This window comes from Haemaphysalis longicornis, unplaced genomic scaffold, assembly GCF_048455015.1.
Source record: "Haemaphysalis longicornis isolate Haplotype H1 unplaced genomic scaffold, Haemaphysalis longicornis Haplotype H1 scaffold_9, whole genome shotgun sequence".
Taxonomy (NCBI): domain Eukaryota; kingdom Metazoa; phylum Arthropoda; class Arachnida; order Ixodida; family Ixodidae; genus Haemaphysalis; species Haemaphysalis longicornis.
The window spans coordinates 148646214-148664046 of NW_027526460.1; the positions used below are offsets into that span (position 1 = coordinate 148646214).

At 47.9% G+C, this 17833-nt stretch overlaps 1 protein-coding gene across 1 annotated transcript in view; it reads left to right on the top strand.

Annotated features, from left to right (window-relative positions):
* Positions 1 to 17833, top strand: part of Tll (nuclear receptor subfamily 2 group E member tailless) — a 50557-nt gene that overhangs the window by 20615 nt on the left and 12109 nt on the right. Inside the window, exon 2 of the mRNA XM_077685542.1 lies at positions 17394 to 17475. Within this exon, the coding sequence (XP_077541668.1) occupies positions 17394 to 17475 (82 nt within the window). The remainder of the gene's footprint in view (positions 1 to 17393; positions 17476 to 17833) is intronic.

The following is a 17833-nucleotide window of genomic DNA, read 5'->3' on the forward strand; positions in this document are numbered from 1 at the left end:
TCATCACGTGCGCCGATTCTGCACCCGTCGCACCCCGATGATCTTTGTCGCGGCGAACAAACTCTCGCTGGGTAGCGCATAAATTCAAGTGTCAAAGCGAGCGCTGAGAAAAGTGGGGCTCCTTAAAGTTAGTCCGTAATTAAACGGTGTCCGCGAGGAGAAAAATGCGACACGATGTATCGGGCGCCGCACGAACACTTCAGTCTCTGTCAAATGTTGACAGAATCATTTTGACGGGGCAATGAAGGGAATGTTTAAGGGCATGGCGTTTTTGGTTCCTGGGCGCAATTACTCACGTCTCAATGATGCAGGTATACGAATGAATCTCTACAGGAAGTTATGCATATCAATAAATGGTCTCGCTGAGAAGACAGTGCACTAAAAGAGGACATAAAAAAGCTGGCACCCTGAACGCGAAATGGTTCAGTTAATGCTTGCCTATTCGACGCACTGAAAAGCTTTTGCTTGCGTATAGCTGATATAACAACGTGCGTTCTGCTACCGGCGCAGTACAGTTCTATTCATCCGGTCACCTGCGAAAATACTAGTGTGCGAAACGCGTCTATGTGTACCGTCTCCTTTGTTGTTTCTATACACGTTCAATTACTGCAACGTTTCTTGATGTAATGTGCTACCAGTAACCCACGCTCATTTGCGCCATGGCTTGTAGCCAAAATCCCATTCTTCTTGATTTGACCACTGGCCATAGCTTATCATCATCCGGAAGCTTGACAAGTTATTCTCAGAATGCCTGAGGACTTTACCACTATGTGTATACCCAGAAAAAAGGTTATTCTAATCTCCTGCAAGCTGGAAGTCACGAGGGCTGAAGAAACATGTACACAGTCAGCCCACTCTAGTTCATGTGTTTCCGAAGCTACCTCATTTGTTTGGTGTCACTCATAGTTAACTGCAAAACTGACACCGAGATTTTAGTCGACCTATATGCAGAGCATGCTCTCGAGAATAGATCGCACTCAAGATATGTTTCGCCGCGTCCTTGCCCGGTTGTAGATTGTAATAAAGACAATGTGATGATGGAGGCTTTAATTGTACGTGTGCGGTGAGTACGCGGCCACGGTAATCATCCATAGAAAGAGTGATGAGTTCGCCAGAAAGTGCGCCCGACAACGATACATGATCTCGCAGCAATTTTTTACAGGCTGTTTAGTGGGCACATGTGTCAAGCTGGATTTGTATAAGTAAGGAATACCAGTCTTGTGAATGATTTCACATTGATGGCATCCTTTAAGCAAAATTCATTGCTATAAGCGATGTGCACACACTTAAAAAAAGGCCGAGGCACTTACTAACAGAACACTGGCCGGTCACTTTTCACAGCATCCACTAAGTGCTTAGTGCTTTGACTAACTGTTTGTGCATAACCTAGTAAAAAGCTACGCTTGCCAATGTGGATCAGCTGAGTTGGCGACATAGAGACACATTTAACAGGCTGTTGCGTACGGGAAGGCGTACCCGAGCCGAGCTCCGTCGACTCCGACATACGTGTGGTAGCGTGGGGAAGCGAGCGGCCAGGAAATGTTGCTGCCTCGAAGAAGACCAGACGCCGAAGGCAAACGTAACTTGTTTACTTCATGGCGAGAGATGAGCCGCAGCCAAAGAACAATGCCCCGACGGGCGAGTTTACAGTACAGGACTCGAGCAGAGTGACAACATTGACTCACTGCTCAAACAGGAATGAACTACAGCGCTTGGGAAGAGGGGTCTTATTTATACCCAAAGCGCCAACGGTCAAAACAAGCGGTCCCTTTAGATTGTGCACACGACACGAACCGCACAGACACACACAACACTCTTTGCAGAGTTCGTGAGCGGTCGGTATTAGCGGTGCACGCTGAGTCCGAGAGAGGGGCGAGAGGAGGTCTCCGCAACAGCTTCCGCGTCCTTCGGACAAGTCTCTGCGTGTTGCGTCCGCCGCAATCGCAGTTTGATCGCGCCCTTAAGGCACATTCCCACTGGCGATTCGCCTCGTCGCGCGACGAAAAGCGACGTCGCAAAGCGACGAGCCGGCCGTCGCTTTTCGTCGCTTTGCGACGGAGGAGCAGATCGCTCTCGGTCCGAATTCCCTCGTCGCGCGACGGCCCCGCAAAACCGGTAAGCCAATCACGGCCGCGGAGTAGGCTGACGTAGCCGGAAACAAAACATTTCTTTACATCCGGTATGCAAACGCTGCGGGCGGGCGGGCGAGGACGAGCCGCCGCCGCCACCGCCGCTGGCTCGCTCAACGTTACTAGAATAAGCTTGGGCTCGCTCGGCCAGGCGCTTGGCCCGCTATCGCTGTACCCGCCGGGTCGGGCCGGCACGCAACTTCCCGTGTGCATCGGTTCTTTGGTCAGTGGCTTCAGCGCACGCGTGCACTAACCAACGAATAGCGTGGAACTCATCAGTGTGGAGAAGCGTGTATGGATTGTAAAAGCAAGTAATCATCGTATACAGCTAGGTGGACAACGAGACGGTAGATTGACTTGCAGCCTCTTCGTTCTATCGGCGACTGGTAAACACGCGTAGAGTTCGGAGGCGTCAGAACTTTGCGCCTGTGAAAAGAAGCGACATTTGTGAGCCGTGATGCGGGTGTTGTGGCGTGAAAGCAAGCGTGTGCATTTCTTCGTGCAATAATATGTTAAAAAGAGCCTTCTTGAGTTTGTTATTTTCTGCTCCTCCCGCAACCCGCAAATGCTTTCGGCATTGCTCCAGGTTAGTAGCATGTGTTTTAGTTTGATTTCTACCTGCTTTTGTCGCGTAACATCATTTTCTGTGACTGCGAATAGTTGACGCACCAACGAGGTCGTACAAGTCGGGAAGCAGCTGCGCTGAACGCAGTCGCATCATCGCTCATCGCAAGTCAGTGCGAACACCACCTCAAGGCCTCATCGCGCGACGCGCGCCGTCGCGCGACGAGCCAAATCGCCAGTGGGAATCCCCCTTTAGCGAGGCGCCTGCGATCCAGACGTGTAGCGACGCGTTGAATCCGTCGGCTGCAAGCGTGAGTCACCCACAGGGCAGCCCGCTTGAAAGGCGCACGTAGTGGAGGCTTCACCGCACCGCCGAGGATTATTGCACGAAGCACAGCGGCGGGCTGATTCGTAACAACGCACATATCTCACTTATGCAACAAATAAATTGTGCAAGAAAACCAAGGGGATGCACGAGGAATGAAGGGGGGTGGGTAAAGAGCATTTATTATAACCCACATATCAGGGCGCAGCGACTAGTGATAACAGCGCTGCCCTAAGAACCGAAAATTATCCAATCAATTTGCATGTAACATGGTCATTCTACACACTGCACAAAATTTTTGGCGTGGTCAACAAGCCACTACAAATCAAGTCACACAAAGTTCACCGCTGTTCAAAGAAACAGTTCATAAACTATACTGAACTCAGTACGACACTAGAGAAACGCTCAGGATGCGAGTACACCTTAGTTACCTGAGGAATGCACCTGCTCTTCTTGCTGTACGTTGTTTCTCTTCTTCTTTCTTTTCTCGCCAGCACCGGAAATCCTGAGTCAGTGGGCGTGTCTCAAAAATAAAAAAAAATTTACGATAATTTTAGAATCCCGCACTTTCATGTGAACACGTGCATGTGGATTTGCAAAAAAATTTTCATCTTGACTTGGAGTGGGGAAAGTGCTGTGGTTGTTATGTGTAATAATTCATAGAATTTTGTTACTATAAGTTACTATAAGTGACTGTTAGTATCAAACAAGCAGCGATTACAAAGTTCATGGTCTAGACTAGTGAGAATAGCATCTAGGCTGCATACTAATGGGAGGACCTACGTGCCATTCTGGGGGTAGTGATGTTGGTATGGAGATAGTAAATACAACCCTTTACTACCTTTGTACTAGCTTTTTCACTAAGAGTGCAGTCTTATTCAACTTTGCTGTACCGGCTGTGTAAAGTGAACCTGAAGTTGCGCCTTCATACTTGCCACGGAAAACACCACGGCCACCGTTTGCTGGAGCATTTTCTGGAGTTTAGTTCCAGCGGCTGGCCCCTATGGGCACTTACCAAGAGCATCTGCTTCGCCGGCGGGAATTAGTCTCGAAAGCCTGCCTTCATACGCGCCAAGTGTCGCATAAATACATCGCCTCGAGTCAGACACGCGCTGACCAGGCGTCAGGACGTGCTCCGGCCCGGTCACAGCCTTCAGCCGCTGATTGGGCGGCGTGATTTGCGCGCATTGGCACATCACGCCAAGGAGTCACTGCTCGTAAATTGCGCGCCGTGATGCGCCGTGGCCGCACGCACCCGTATAACGCGAAGCCGTCGAGTTCATCAGCTCCGAGAAGTCTGCAGCCTTTTATGTAGGAAGCGACGTTCTACTGTCGCCAGCTGCCAAAGAAGTAGTTCGAACGCTCGGGTCATATCCGCTTAGATGACGTGGCACGTAAGATATACGGTTGCCGTCGTTCCAACTACCACACCTCCGCGAACTCGTCGGGTGTCGGGTGATTCCTTTAGGCCAAATTGAGCGCCTTAGTTTCGTGCGAAGCGTATGCGTGTGAAAGAGACATATTTTGGTCGAATGCACTAAAGCACTGCGTCTGGCGCCTCTGATAAGCATGTATTTGTGCGAAGGTTCACTGCGCCGGTTATGCTAAAAGTGCCTTTGTTGCAAGGTTCAAGGCAATGTTTGGTCATCACCCGTCCTATGAATGCAACCACTAGTGGTTAATGAAAATAAAGCGGCATTGCCAAATTACAGACCTGCATTGCAATCTTTGTTGGCAAGGAAATAAATAATCTTGAAAAATGTTCACTCACCTGGGTACGTGAGAAATGCTTCTACTTCCGAATCGGGGACGACCTTCCTTTCGCGCCACTTTTCGCGCAGACACGATCTTTATAATTCACTGGGTTCTATTAGAGCAGAGCTGCTGGAGAGAACCCACGTGAGCACCCCCGTAGTGCGCCAGATTTGATGTACAGATAAGTTCAAAGTTTCGCGTTGGAAATGTTGTGCAAGCATTTAAAATTGGCTGTGAAGCTAAAAAGATGGAGGTACTGGTTTTATTCCCAAGCTTGTATATCGATAAATACACGAATTACGAAGCTTATTTTTTGCTTGAGGTTGTTGTGTTCATATCATTTAGGAAAACGTGCAAAAAGGATGTCCGGCTTGGCATTTATTTTAATTGCCGGATGTATTATGAACTTGCATCGTTATTCAATCAGTTGAGAACTACCAGCTCAATTTCTTGTTTTGGGGATTATTAGGCCCTAAAATTTAAGGAAACACACAGAAAACATTGTTTTGCTTGAAATTAAAAAAAAAGGGTCAGTGCTGAAAGGGGTGTGCTTTTACTTAATTAAAATGAGAAAACGAGGCTCATTGTAATTGATTGATTGATTGTAGGGTTTAACGCGCCGACGCAACGCAGGCGATGAGGCGCGCCGTAGCGGAGGGCTCCGGATTAATTTTGACCAACTGGGGATCTTTATCGTGCGCCGAAATCTCGTACACACGGGCGTTTTTGCTTTTCGCCTCCATCAGAAAAGCGGCCGCCGCGGCCGGGAATCGAACCCGCGACCTTGTGCTCAGCAGCGCAACGCCTTAGCCACTGAGCCACCGCGGCGGGTGAGGCTCATTGTAAGCTGAATATTTCGTTACAGTGGGCATGCTCGTAGAGTGGGCATGGACATGCTCGTACACACAGCAGTTGTGGCACTGAAGATATGCGAGAAGTAACTGATTGATTGATTGATTGTAGGGTTTAACGCGCCGCCGCAACGCAGGCGATGAGGCGCGCCGTACTGGAGGTCTCCGGATTAATTTTGACCACATGGGGATCTTTAACGTGCGCCGAAATCTCGTACACACGGGCGTTTTTGCTTTTCGCCTCCATCAGAAAAGCGGCCGTCCAACGCCTTGGCCACTGTACCACCGCGGCCGCAGCGAGAAGTAATTGTTTCGGTCATACCGGGCAGACACGAGAAGATACAGATAGCGATTGACTGGAAACGCTGTCCTAAAATCTCCTGTTAGGGTTGAAGCGAAAGCTTCTTAAAGGTGCCAAATAATACTACATTGGCGCATCTCTCGGTCTGAAGCTGGCAACATGCTGTCATTGTGTCATCTTGTGCTTTAATGCCTGTTAACGACAGCTAGTAGCCATTTTACACGAGTTCTATTTTGCGAGTTCTTCACTAGTGCTGTAGAGTTACAGCGCAGCAGAGAACCAGTCTCATAGGCACCCGATACACAGGTGGTGCACCTGCGAACCGGTTTATTCCCCCCCCTCTTTTTTTTGCAACATGCGCTGCAATCACGATGGTGGGTACGTTAAGGTATTTGGCAAACGAATTCTCTTAACAGCAGAGAGAAAGAACGGAGACACAGCAGAAGGACGACGAAAGGACGCTGAAAAGATAAGCCACCACCGCAAATTTCAGCTTGAACGAAAAAACAAGGATGGTGAAAAAACACGGGCACGGGCAGTCCTTTCTTTTTTTCTTCAATCGAAAATTTGCAGTCAATGTGAAGCAAATCGCCCAGTCCCAAGATAATTAGCCACAAATGTTTACACCCAGGAAGTTCTATTGCGCGAGAAAGAAAGTAGGGTGTTGCATGTTTTTGTGCCCATTGAACCACGAATGTAAGCATGTCCAGAGTGATATTAAAACGAATGTCGCGTCCGGTAGACACCTTCGTCCTTGAAAATGATGGGGATTTCTGGTGGCCGTTCAAGAGGCAATGTAAAACAAACGTGAAAGTCTTTGCACTGTTTCCCTTGAAGAGTATCTATAAGGCGCTTGTGGCCTGATTGTACAACGAGACGAAAGATCCACCGAGTCGCAAAGTCCAATCCGTAACGTGATCAGCGAGACGAAAGATCCAACGAAATGGAAGGTCCAATCGAGCCTGAATGTCCATCGAGATGAAAGATCCACCGAGACGAAAGGTCCAACCATGAGATAAGTTTAGTGCGCTCATTTGGATAAACCGGACACCGATGGGTTCGAATCAGTTGTGTAAAATTTTACCCCATCAAATTTAGCTGACCGTTTTGTCAATTTTGTTATTCTTATTCATGAAAGACTCAGTTTTGCGTCCATGTAACCTGTTGCACGTGAGCGTATTGATTGATTGATTGAGTGTGGGGTTAATGCACGAAGCCACACGAAGCCGAAGATTCAGCGTCTAAAGATTCAACGAGACGAAAGATCCACCGAGTCGGAAGGTCCAATCGAACCTGAATGTCCTACGAGATGAAAGGTCCGCCAAGACGGAATATCCACTGTTGGACCTTTCGTCTCGTTGGATCTTTCGTCTCGTTGGATTTTTAGACGCTGAATCTTTATAAGGCTGGCTAATTTAGTAGGAGTTTCTACATGTGCATTACAAAAACCGGGACTACGCGCACAAAATTAAAAAAAAAAACTACATTCGAAGTGAAACAGAAACGCACGAAATAAAGCGTAAAAACCTCGCGCATTCAGTAGTTCACACCCCAGACAGGCACGTTGACGCCGTGACGCGGCAGAAAGCCCTTCCCGGGTGTCACGTGCCAGGCTGCATATGCGTTGACTGTCAGGGAAATCGACACTGGGTGTGACAGCTGCACCAAGCGTTCCCACGCTTTGCCGAACCGCGCTAATATCAGCGTGACTGCGTGGCGTCTGGTCGTTCATTCTACGCGTGCATTCTCACGTGGGCCACTGAATAAGTCCCGGGGAGCCAACTGAATGATATTCACTTATGTAGCGTGTTTGTATCCTTTTTGCCTTGTGAGCGTTCTGATCCGCACAGCGGCGCTTGGCATTTCACGTGTTCATAAAGTGGTTCCGCGGATGCGCCACCCGCACATACGGCGCGGGGCACGTTAATAGAATTGAAACGGGACACGTCATGACCATTAGCTGTGCGAGACGCGCTATTCAGCGTCTGCGAGCTAGCACTACGTGAGGGAGGAGCCGTTCACGAATAGTAAGGGAACGACGATACCCGACATGACATACAGACAAAAAATGTAATTATGGTAATTTACAGTACTGGTAATTTACGTTTTGGTAAATTACATAATTCTGGTAGATGTACTTCTTGTATTTCTGGTCTTCATTGCGAACGTCTACTGCAAGGCGTGCTGCAGTGGGCGGTTCAGGATTAATTTTGACCGCCTGGGGATCTGTCAGGCGCTTCGAAATCTTCACGTATGGCGTTTTCGCTTTTCGCCTCCATCTGGAGAGCAGCCCCAATGGCCGGGAATCGAACCCGGGTCCTTGGGCTCAGCAGCACAACGCCTGAGCCACCGAGCCACCGCCATGGTGAGGACACGGGTGACGCCTGTGTCTTCACGACTGGCGCCACGAAGTGAAATATTGTCTATTTGCCTGGAAAGCTCGATCAACAGGAGTTCGTGCCATTGACCCGAATGAACGCGCACGCAGCATAGAATGAAATCGGTCTGTCACAGTTTCGAAGGTGTGGAGGGCCTGTATTACTAAGACGAGATAATATCTATATGACTGCTGGAAGCAGTGCAATGCTACTCATCAAATATTTCTTGCGTTCATCCACGTGTGCACGTACGTACGTACTGCCAAGCGTATTTAACGTATTTTTCGTTCGTATAAAACAAAATTTTCCCCTAGAAGCCGCCAAGTCCCAAGGGATACTGGCCGACTGATGGGGGAGGGGGCACCTAATGCTCCCTTTTTGACTGGTGTGTAATAAAGTTTTCACTGACTGACTCACTGACTCCCATAAGCATCCAGCATTGGTCTGACTAAGCAGGGAGGACTGCATGGACATGTAAGCGTACGGTCATAGTTTTGTTGACGAGCATATGTTAGGTTAGTAGTGTGTGTTTTTTTTTACAGAAAGCATACCTTTCCTTGTGCTTGCCCCACTCTCTGAACATGATAATGTTTCAAGTGGCTCAAGGTCAATGGCCCCGAATTTGATGTGACTCAAAAATTGCCACTTCAGTTGCATTCCGAACTGTAAAGTAAGGCTTTATGCGCAGATTTTGCATCTCGGCTGTGAAGTGCGGCATAGGAAAGAACTGATCTCGTGGTTCGCGATGAAAAGATGCGAATATATGGTCTTGGTTAACACGATAGGGTTCATTCAAAGCGACGGTAGTGCATGTTTAGAGTTTCGTATAAAGAAAGAGCATTTCAGATGGCGTTTAGCGCGAACATTAAAAAAAACAAACTGTTTTAGATGTGCCTCTATGCACGCACTTCTCCATACCAGCAGCTCGTGTATATGGTGCATAATCATTTAAATTATTTAGCCTAAAGGCGCCGATGTAGCTACATTAGGAACCATCGTGTTTGTCACCTTCATGCCACGAGGCGCCTGAGGTTTTTATGAACACGCGAAGTCTGCAGAACAGCTTTGAAGATCTCGGTAAGCGCGTGAATGACACACATGTAAGCAGGAAAGTAATAAGCGCTGCTTCCGTGCAGACACTTTCTAATTTGCGACGTTCAGTCGTAGACTTTTAAAATTTCTTTACAGTGACTTTTACGGCCGGGCCAGATTACCTTGAAGTATGCATACATATACACTGTCAAAAAAATTTGGTCAAAATGACGGAAAAGTTCTGGCAGCTCTATTTCCAAGCGGTTGGCTGTCAAATTGACGGGTGGTCGTCAATACCAAATGATGGCGTTTTTAGTCATTTTGACGTCTTACTTGTCATCCTGAAATACAAATTTGTCGTCAAAATGACGGGCTGACGTTTTTTCATTATGTCATTTTGACGTGTCCTTGTCAATATGAAATACTAATGACCCGTCAATATGACGGCCTGAGTGTTTCACAGCAAACCGTCATTTAGACGTCAAATGTAAGTAAAATGTAGTCATCGGCTGAACTGCCCAATTTTCACATTCTGTGGGCAGTAACTGATAAAAGATGCTACGGCGATTAGCTTCAGTGCTCACGTATTTATTGCTGCAGAATGGTACATAGCAGAATGGATGCAGGAATGCACAGCAGACTTGCGGCTTTCCGTTTGATTTTCTGAAAAGCCATGGACCACAGCACCTGAAAAATAGAACAATTGGTATTGTGGTTAGGTGGAACATGATAATAATGGTATTTGGACAAAATTGCATATAATAGACAACAAAAAGGGATCAACCCACACAAAAACAGGTGGTGGACAATGCAAACAAATATGACAATATGTTAATCCAATCGAAACAGCATCTTTTCCATTAGCTTTAGGAAGACAGCGACTTTTCAAGAATACTAGCTGTGCAAAAGTTAAATGGAAAAGTTTGGTATACGTAGTATGTGCATGAAACTGGCGTAAAAAAGATAAAAAATAAAAACCACATTTCAATAAGCCACGTCGCGCTGTGTAACCACAGAACAAAGAAAGCTGCCAGAAAGTCACAGTTGCGTTCTTTAGTACGTGGCCGCAGCGATGAGAAAGTTAATGAAACTTTAATCGTTATCGAGATGAAGTTGTTCCACACTCATTTACCTTTGCAAACTCAATCGTCAGAGTGAGGGTGGCCGTGTCGGTAAGAAACGTTGAACATGAAGAATCCACGATGACGGGTGACACTTCCTGCTTCACAGTATTGTTGTGGTGATGCTGTCGTGTCCGTCGACTGCTATGAAGACCCGCTGGAGTCCACCCATCTTCGAGCCTGCATGGCGACAAAATTACTGCACTTACGCACCGTCGCAGTTGAAGGAGCGATGCAACGATCGCGAGTAACAGTTATACGTACTTTGCACAAGAAGGTGACGCACGAGAAAAAAAGACGCGCAGAGTTTACATGTGTCCAGAAGCTCTTGGCCCGTCAAGTTTAAGCAGTCGTTAGTCTGCTCGCTTTCTGCCCTTTGCACGACCCGATGAAAGAGTCGACAGCCCCCTACCCTTCCCCACCCCAACTTTGGGAAACAGTGCTGCGGCGTGAACAAGCGACAAGTCATTGCTTATTACCGAGTTTCGGCGGGTGCGTGGGCAAGATCAAAAGCGTTTTCGCGCAAAATTATATTACAACAATACATACTTCGTCCCATGTCGATCGACATTTCGAACCTGTGTCAGTTGGAGACAAAACTCATCAAAACGCAAACGCGTTTCCTGTTTGAGGGCAATTAAAAGTGCTAGAAAAAGTAAAAGCTCCAGGCCGTGCAGCGGCCGGCGCGATGGCGGTCATCGTTCTCACGGCGCAGTTATCCCTCGCCGACCGCTCGCACCGACGAGCGTGCTGCCCTGTTCAAGCTGCAGATGCAGAAGCACGGTTCCAGTTTCTGACACGATGGTCCTCATAGTATTCGAGCCAATATACTCTGCACACTTGAACTTGCTGCACAATTATTGCGTTCGCAGATTTTATTTATTATTTTTTTTGCGAGGAAAAATTACTTGATGCGGTAAATCGTTCACTTACCGCTATCAGATGCAATTTCTGTGTTGCTGCAGTTCCGTGCGCATGGCTGCTTGCTGAAGGAGACCAGAAAAGAGACGTTTGCTCCGTCGCAGTTTCAAAGAAGTATGTGTGAGCCCCCAACATGGGAAAGGAGAGCAACCCAGACGCTTTCCGAAAACAGAAGAAAATGTCCCTTCCTTCCTCTTCCCTGATCGCGCGGACGGCGGCGGCCGCCGCGACGGGAGACAAAGGAAGCGTCCCTGGAAAGACCCCCACTCCCCCCAAGCAACAGGCAGCGGGGCCTCTCGGAAGGGTCCCCTACAAAGGAAGCATTCTTCGACAATCCGGCGTCGGACAAGAGAAAAAGCAAAAGGTCCCACCGGCGACTGCGAGAGCCGCCTGGGGCGGCCAATCAGAGTGCTGTGTTACCGAAATCAGTTTGTTTGTTTCCTTTCGCTCCTTGTTATATCCCCTCTCCCATCGAGTTGACGGCGAAACAAGAGTCTTCACCATTTACGTCGACTCCCTGTCAAAAATCACGGTCACTTGGCCGTAAAAGTGACGCCCAGTTTTTACAGTGTAGTGACAGGACACCTGTATTTTTAATGAATGCGGCTTTATTTATTTCGCTGTTAAGGAGACGGTATTTCCGGTTATATATTTTCCCGACTTATAAGTGGCTGTAACCCAGCTTGTAAATATAAAAGAAAGACGTCTATTGCACGCGCTCCTGCCTTCCACTATGCATGGACGCGTTGTGAGGAGGGCGCTTGTAAGCTGGGTCTGATTCTACGAAATCCTTTGATTGATGCGTTGCACTTGAAGCTGACGTAATTCAACAAAGAAAAGAAACACGTAGTTTAACGTACTAGGAGCTAGGCGCAGCTTTTATGACCGTAAAACTTTCTTGCAATCGTAAAGCCCACACTTTCGGCATATTTTGAGAATTTTTATGGCACGAAAAAGATGTAGACAAACCGTGGTAGCTGCGCCCGAACTTTTGTGTTCACAAACTGCCAGGCTTTCGGCTGATGTGCTCCTCGAGTGTTTATTCGCAAGCAATAACTAAAACGTCCAAGAACACGCTGTGTTGACTCGGAATCCTGTTGAAATTTCACGCCGGTGCTCCCTTACTACACGACTTCGGGAGTGTGCCGCGCGGAAATAGAACATCGTAGACTTTTCATCCATTCGTGAATTAACTTCATTGTTCCATTCCAATATGAATGCATTGGCGTAGAAGAAAAAAAAAAACTAATCATTAGGAAAATAAATATCCTTGCCCCATATTTACGCGTTTGGACTGCTGAATTCGGCGTTTTATTCCATTTTTTACTGAATATATATGGCAGCTGCTGGTCAGCACCATTCATCAACACAAAAGCCGGACAACTTTCATTGTACCATTTGGCATCCAGACAACAACGCAAAACTAAAGTTGTTTAGGTTAACTCATGTAACAAACGTAGAAGTTCAAGGATCACAGACCATTGCTGCAGGGTTCAGCTGCAAGAAGAAACATCGGAGCCAAGGAGACCTTGCGCACCAACGCTACGAAAACGACGATGATGCTGTATATGATGTTTCAGTCTGTTCAGAGAAGGAAGACACGGTGGGCTATCAAGGAGGAAATGTTTGCTGAAGCGGACATAGCTCACAGCCTACGGTCAACGCCGTTGAACCTAGGAAACTTCCATGATGAGAGGGGTGTCTCTTTTGCGCGATTGTGTAAGGTCAGTGTAAGGCATTCGTTTATCATGTAGGCCGCAGGCGTGCCCCAGTAGCTGTGGAGTTGTTCCCTAGGTGTTCTGACGACGGCCGCGCAGTATTGCAGGTCACAGGGACTGGCTATCCAACCAGCTGTAAAGTAGACGTCGACCGGCTGTTCTTTGGAATAAAAAACAGTCTGTTTTGGGTAGCTGTACTGCAGGTAACTAAAAAAATCCATATTTTGCAGCCCACATAGCGATTTCATCCCGGCCTAATTTACGATTGTTGCGTATTCGGAACATACCTACAATCATGCTGAAAAGTTGTTTTATACACGAATTGTTCCAATTCGTGTATAAAGCAACTTTTCAGCATGATTGTGGGTATGCAAGCAATGGAACGTAAGATGATAGGCGATGATAAGAAACGCGTGTTAAGGACATACTAGTAGAAATTAAGTGGGCAGGGAATGTAATGCGAAGGCAAGATAACCGTTGGTCATTAGGGGAACACAGTGGATCCCTATTGAAGGCAAGCGTGGCAGGGGGCGGCAGAAAGTTAGATGGACGGATGAGATCAAGAAGTTTGCGGGGATAAATTGGTCGCCGTTAGCACAGGACCGGGCAATTGGAGAATAATGGGAGAGGCCTTTGCCCCGCAGTGGGCGTAGATAGGCTCATGATGATAATGATGACACAAATTGTAGAACGCATACGACTGCAAAAGCTAAGATAACCTCAAATATAGAAAGAAAAACAGTTGAGTGGCTTCGTTCCTAACGCAGGCAATAAGGGACCAGGGCTCGTGTTTGCGCCACGTTGCGATTATATGTTCGGTAAACGCAGCGTTTTAAACTGGCTCGCAGGCACTACCATTTACATGATCGTCGTTTTCGTCAACGCTAGCAGTTGCCCAACAAGATGACACTACACGGTAACACAGGAGGCATACAGCGAGGGCTCGGGGGCCTATTCGGGTATTTACACTATCAGACCGGAATCACATGACTTCAGCGTTAAATTTTGCTCGCAGCGTGACTCTTGGCGTCACGTTCAACCTCTCGAAAGGTTCACGGCATCGCAGGATAAACGGCCGATTGACTAACGTTTAATTGCCTGATCTTCGGGCGGAAAAGAAGGGTCGGGAGGAGCATAAACCCATATACAACCGCACGGAAGCAAGCGCGCCGCAGCCCCTCTGACCTAACTTCCGCCCGTCAAAGGAACACTTCATGAACCCTTTGAGACTGCGGCTGCAGGGGTTCCTCACATGTCCGCGGGTCCTCCGAGCGACTACATCACATCTGCGACTACATCGCAACAGTTCGATCGACAAAGCCTCCTTCGCGGACATTTTCGACCTTTAAATACGGATGATACCTTGGCATGTTATGAACATAGGCTGCACATGCGCAGTAAGAACATCCAGTAAAGTGCGCCAACTAAATCGGCGTAAACACAGCCCACTGATTAAAGGGCCGCTGCCAAGACAAATACACTGGAATGGTCCGCTACTACTTTCGCGGATGCCGTACAGGCTATCCCCGATGTGATTAATGCGGTTGTGCGCCCGGACTTCAGGATTTTGCCTTGCAGTTGACAAAACACTGCAGCCCCTTCCCTTCATCGCCTTTCTTTGTCGTTACAAAAAATGGCCCGACATCTAATTCTAAACAATTTTAAGCAATAACTGCTGCTGTCTTTAACAACGCTAAAAACTCAAAAGGCGTTAAAAACGCCGTAACGTTGCTTCGTCCAGCCGCAGCGTTACTGACAGATCGTGCTTCTCTATGCCGGGGAAGCGCTGTAAAGTTGTTCGTGCGATTGAAGCGCCACCAACAGAGGTCGACACCTTGATGGCTTGACGCGTTCTTCTCACGTTCGTGGGAAGGCCGAGAATGATGGCATAGCCGACGCTCCCACTACTCCCCATTAGGGTGCCTGCCACGCTAATCCCCATGTGATTGAAGCGCTACGAATTTGGTTCCGCCGCCGTGGAGTTCACTGTATACCAGGGCTTTGGTCGGGTGTCACGGCGCAATAAAGGACACTGAAGTGAATTTGTTAAACTTCTGATTTGGTTCGCATTGCACACAGGGGCTCAAATAAACACACTTTTCATCGTTTATCCGGCCGATAAAGCAGTATTTAGTTTAGAAAGCCTGAAGGAAAAAATACCATGCGACACCTGCGGGGGCCACAACAACTAACAGCACTGACGGGTGTTCGTCTCGCGATGTGATTAGACAATGTCAAGGATTCGAGTTGTTCAAACCAGTTTCGGCTTCGGTCCCGGGAAACGACGTGCTTGGCATCCGACGTTATCGTCGGTTGGGCATTCCCGATATCCCAGGAATCAGCATACATTTCTTGTACCATGTTGTGGGCTGTATAATGGGTCAGGCGGCTGTATAATGGGCAGGCTGTATACTGGGTGAAGCCACGCATTGATAAGGTGATGCCATTGTCTATGCATGCGTAATCGAAAAGATTTTAGTGCTACCAGATGCTTTCCTGAGATGTAAAGCTGGCGCACGAGTTAAATCTCCTTGGGTGCCTCATCTTGTAGAATACAAGTACCGCGTAACCGCTCGGTCAGAGCCTCGCTAGCAAAACGAAAACACGCGGGAAAATCAAATAACGAAGGGGATTCCTTACAGAGCCGACTTTCCATTCGGTGTCGAGGTTTACCAAAAAGGAACCTCCATTTCCCCGCCGGCAAGGCAGCGGCGGTGCGCATAGAAATTTGCGCCGCGTGGAGGGCGTCGTGACTCGAATTGACGCGGCAGCCTCTCGACATGAATACAGCATGGAGAAAATTAGTCCCGCATCAGTCTGAGAGGGGATGGCCCGTTTGTACTCGCAGTTTTCGCATCCTCGACTTCCAAAAAGGCTATTTGTGTACAACCAAGTTATTTGCCACATGTGCGGAAGTAAATACCCCACGAGGCTTTCGGAAGCCGACACTTTCAAATGAGCTGTCGCCATTGTAAGCGCCCCGAAGAAAGGCGACGAGTGAGTGAGTTCATTTTTGTCTTTAAGGGGAACGCACACAAGTCGAATTGTTTTCATAGAAACGCCAGGCCATGCTCGCCCTGTCAGCCGCTGTAAATCAAGCGCCGTTTTGCTTTCCAGACTCTGAGCGCCGTCATCCCGAGGACGGCGCGTGAATCCCGTTCTGGGTGCTATTGCGTGTCGCCTTTTAAAAAAGCGCTTTGGCTCGCGCCATGCGTGGGTCGGCTAATTGACCAAGTTAAAAGGCGTCTTTTCAAGTCGCGAGCTGCGCATAGAATGCGCAGCTGCTCGCGCAAAGGCGGTCGGGATGTGTGCTCTCAGCGCGAACTCCATGGCGGCCGTTTTGGTGTCGCCCCGTGCAAGCAGTTCCCGGGAACTTCAGAGCGTGCCTCCGAGCGGCTGGAAGTGCGTACGCTTTGGAAGAAGTTGGCCGCTGAAAAGGTCGCGTTTAAAGCGGCCGCATGAAACGATCTTGTTCCAGGAGCTGTCGGCTTACGATACTCGCGCAAAACGGTCGGGCAGCGCTCCGTGGGCGATCGCCGTGACCAGTACCACAGCGTCGTGAGGAAGAACTCCACTCTCGAGTGAAACTGCTAACGTAACAAGCTGTCTGTTTCCGTAATTGCCACCTGGATAATTGTTTCTCGGTTAATTGCATGCACGACTTCCTGACCAAAATCATTGAAACGAGATTCATCTGTTCGAAGTCCGCGAATCGTCTCTCTGCCAATGTTCACACGCCAAGCAGTGTAAAGAGTGCGATCAAGTGAGGTGTCTAGATTACACTGAATGTGAACTCAGTATGTTTACCTGCTTCTAGCCCGAACCTTTACTGGCGGTCAGTACTCGGGGTTTATTACCGTTAACAATGCATGGCGTTTCACTACGTGCATTTGTTTTCGTGTTCAATCATCCTCATAATCGTGATCATCATCAGATTACTCCTCGTCTTCGTCGACATAGTCATAATGTTCCTCATCATCATCACCATCAGCATCAACATTCTTCTTGCATCCTCTACAGGACGAACGCCTCTCTCTTGTTCCTCAGCGATACGCTATAGTCCAATTTTCGCCGCCGGATGTTCTTACAAAATAAAAAAAAACCCTTGTTAGGCACTGTGGGGCGCATCTGTGAGACACTAATAGTTCTCCCTCACGAGCTGTCAAACTCACTTTGCTGAGCGCAACGGAAGCTGCTGAATCAAAGTAGGGGAACTTTTTCACCAACCGCACTGTCATTTCCTAAAAGCATGTGCATCGGAACAAAGTACCAACACTCTTGTTTTTCTCGTTGTGCAGGTCGCATTCTCTTGGACATCCCATGCAAGGTGTGCCTTGATCACTCCTCAGGAAAGCACTACGGCATCTTCGCTTGCGACGGGTAAGCCTGTGACCTATACTCAAAATGCAGATTCAAGAAAAGGTGGTGCTGGCGAATAATGGCGTGTGGTTAGGAACAATATTTTGATAGCGTTTTCCGGATCAGAATTAGTACTCTGCAGCTTAGTGACGGGCCTCTCTGGTGGCTATATATACGAGACCTAGGGATATTTATTTTTAAGTATACAATACTAACCGTACCGTTCCTTAAATGAACAATGTGGTTTTAAACATCTATCTGAAGGAGAACAACACAAAAAGTACTCACACAACTGACAAATATTCAGTTCTGACAAGACCCACGTTCTTTTGCTTGCTCGGGACAGGCATAAAAAGTCAATTATTTCGACAAAATTAGT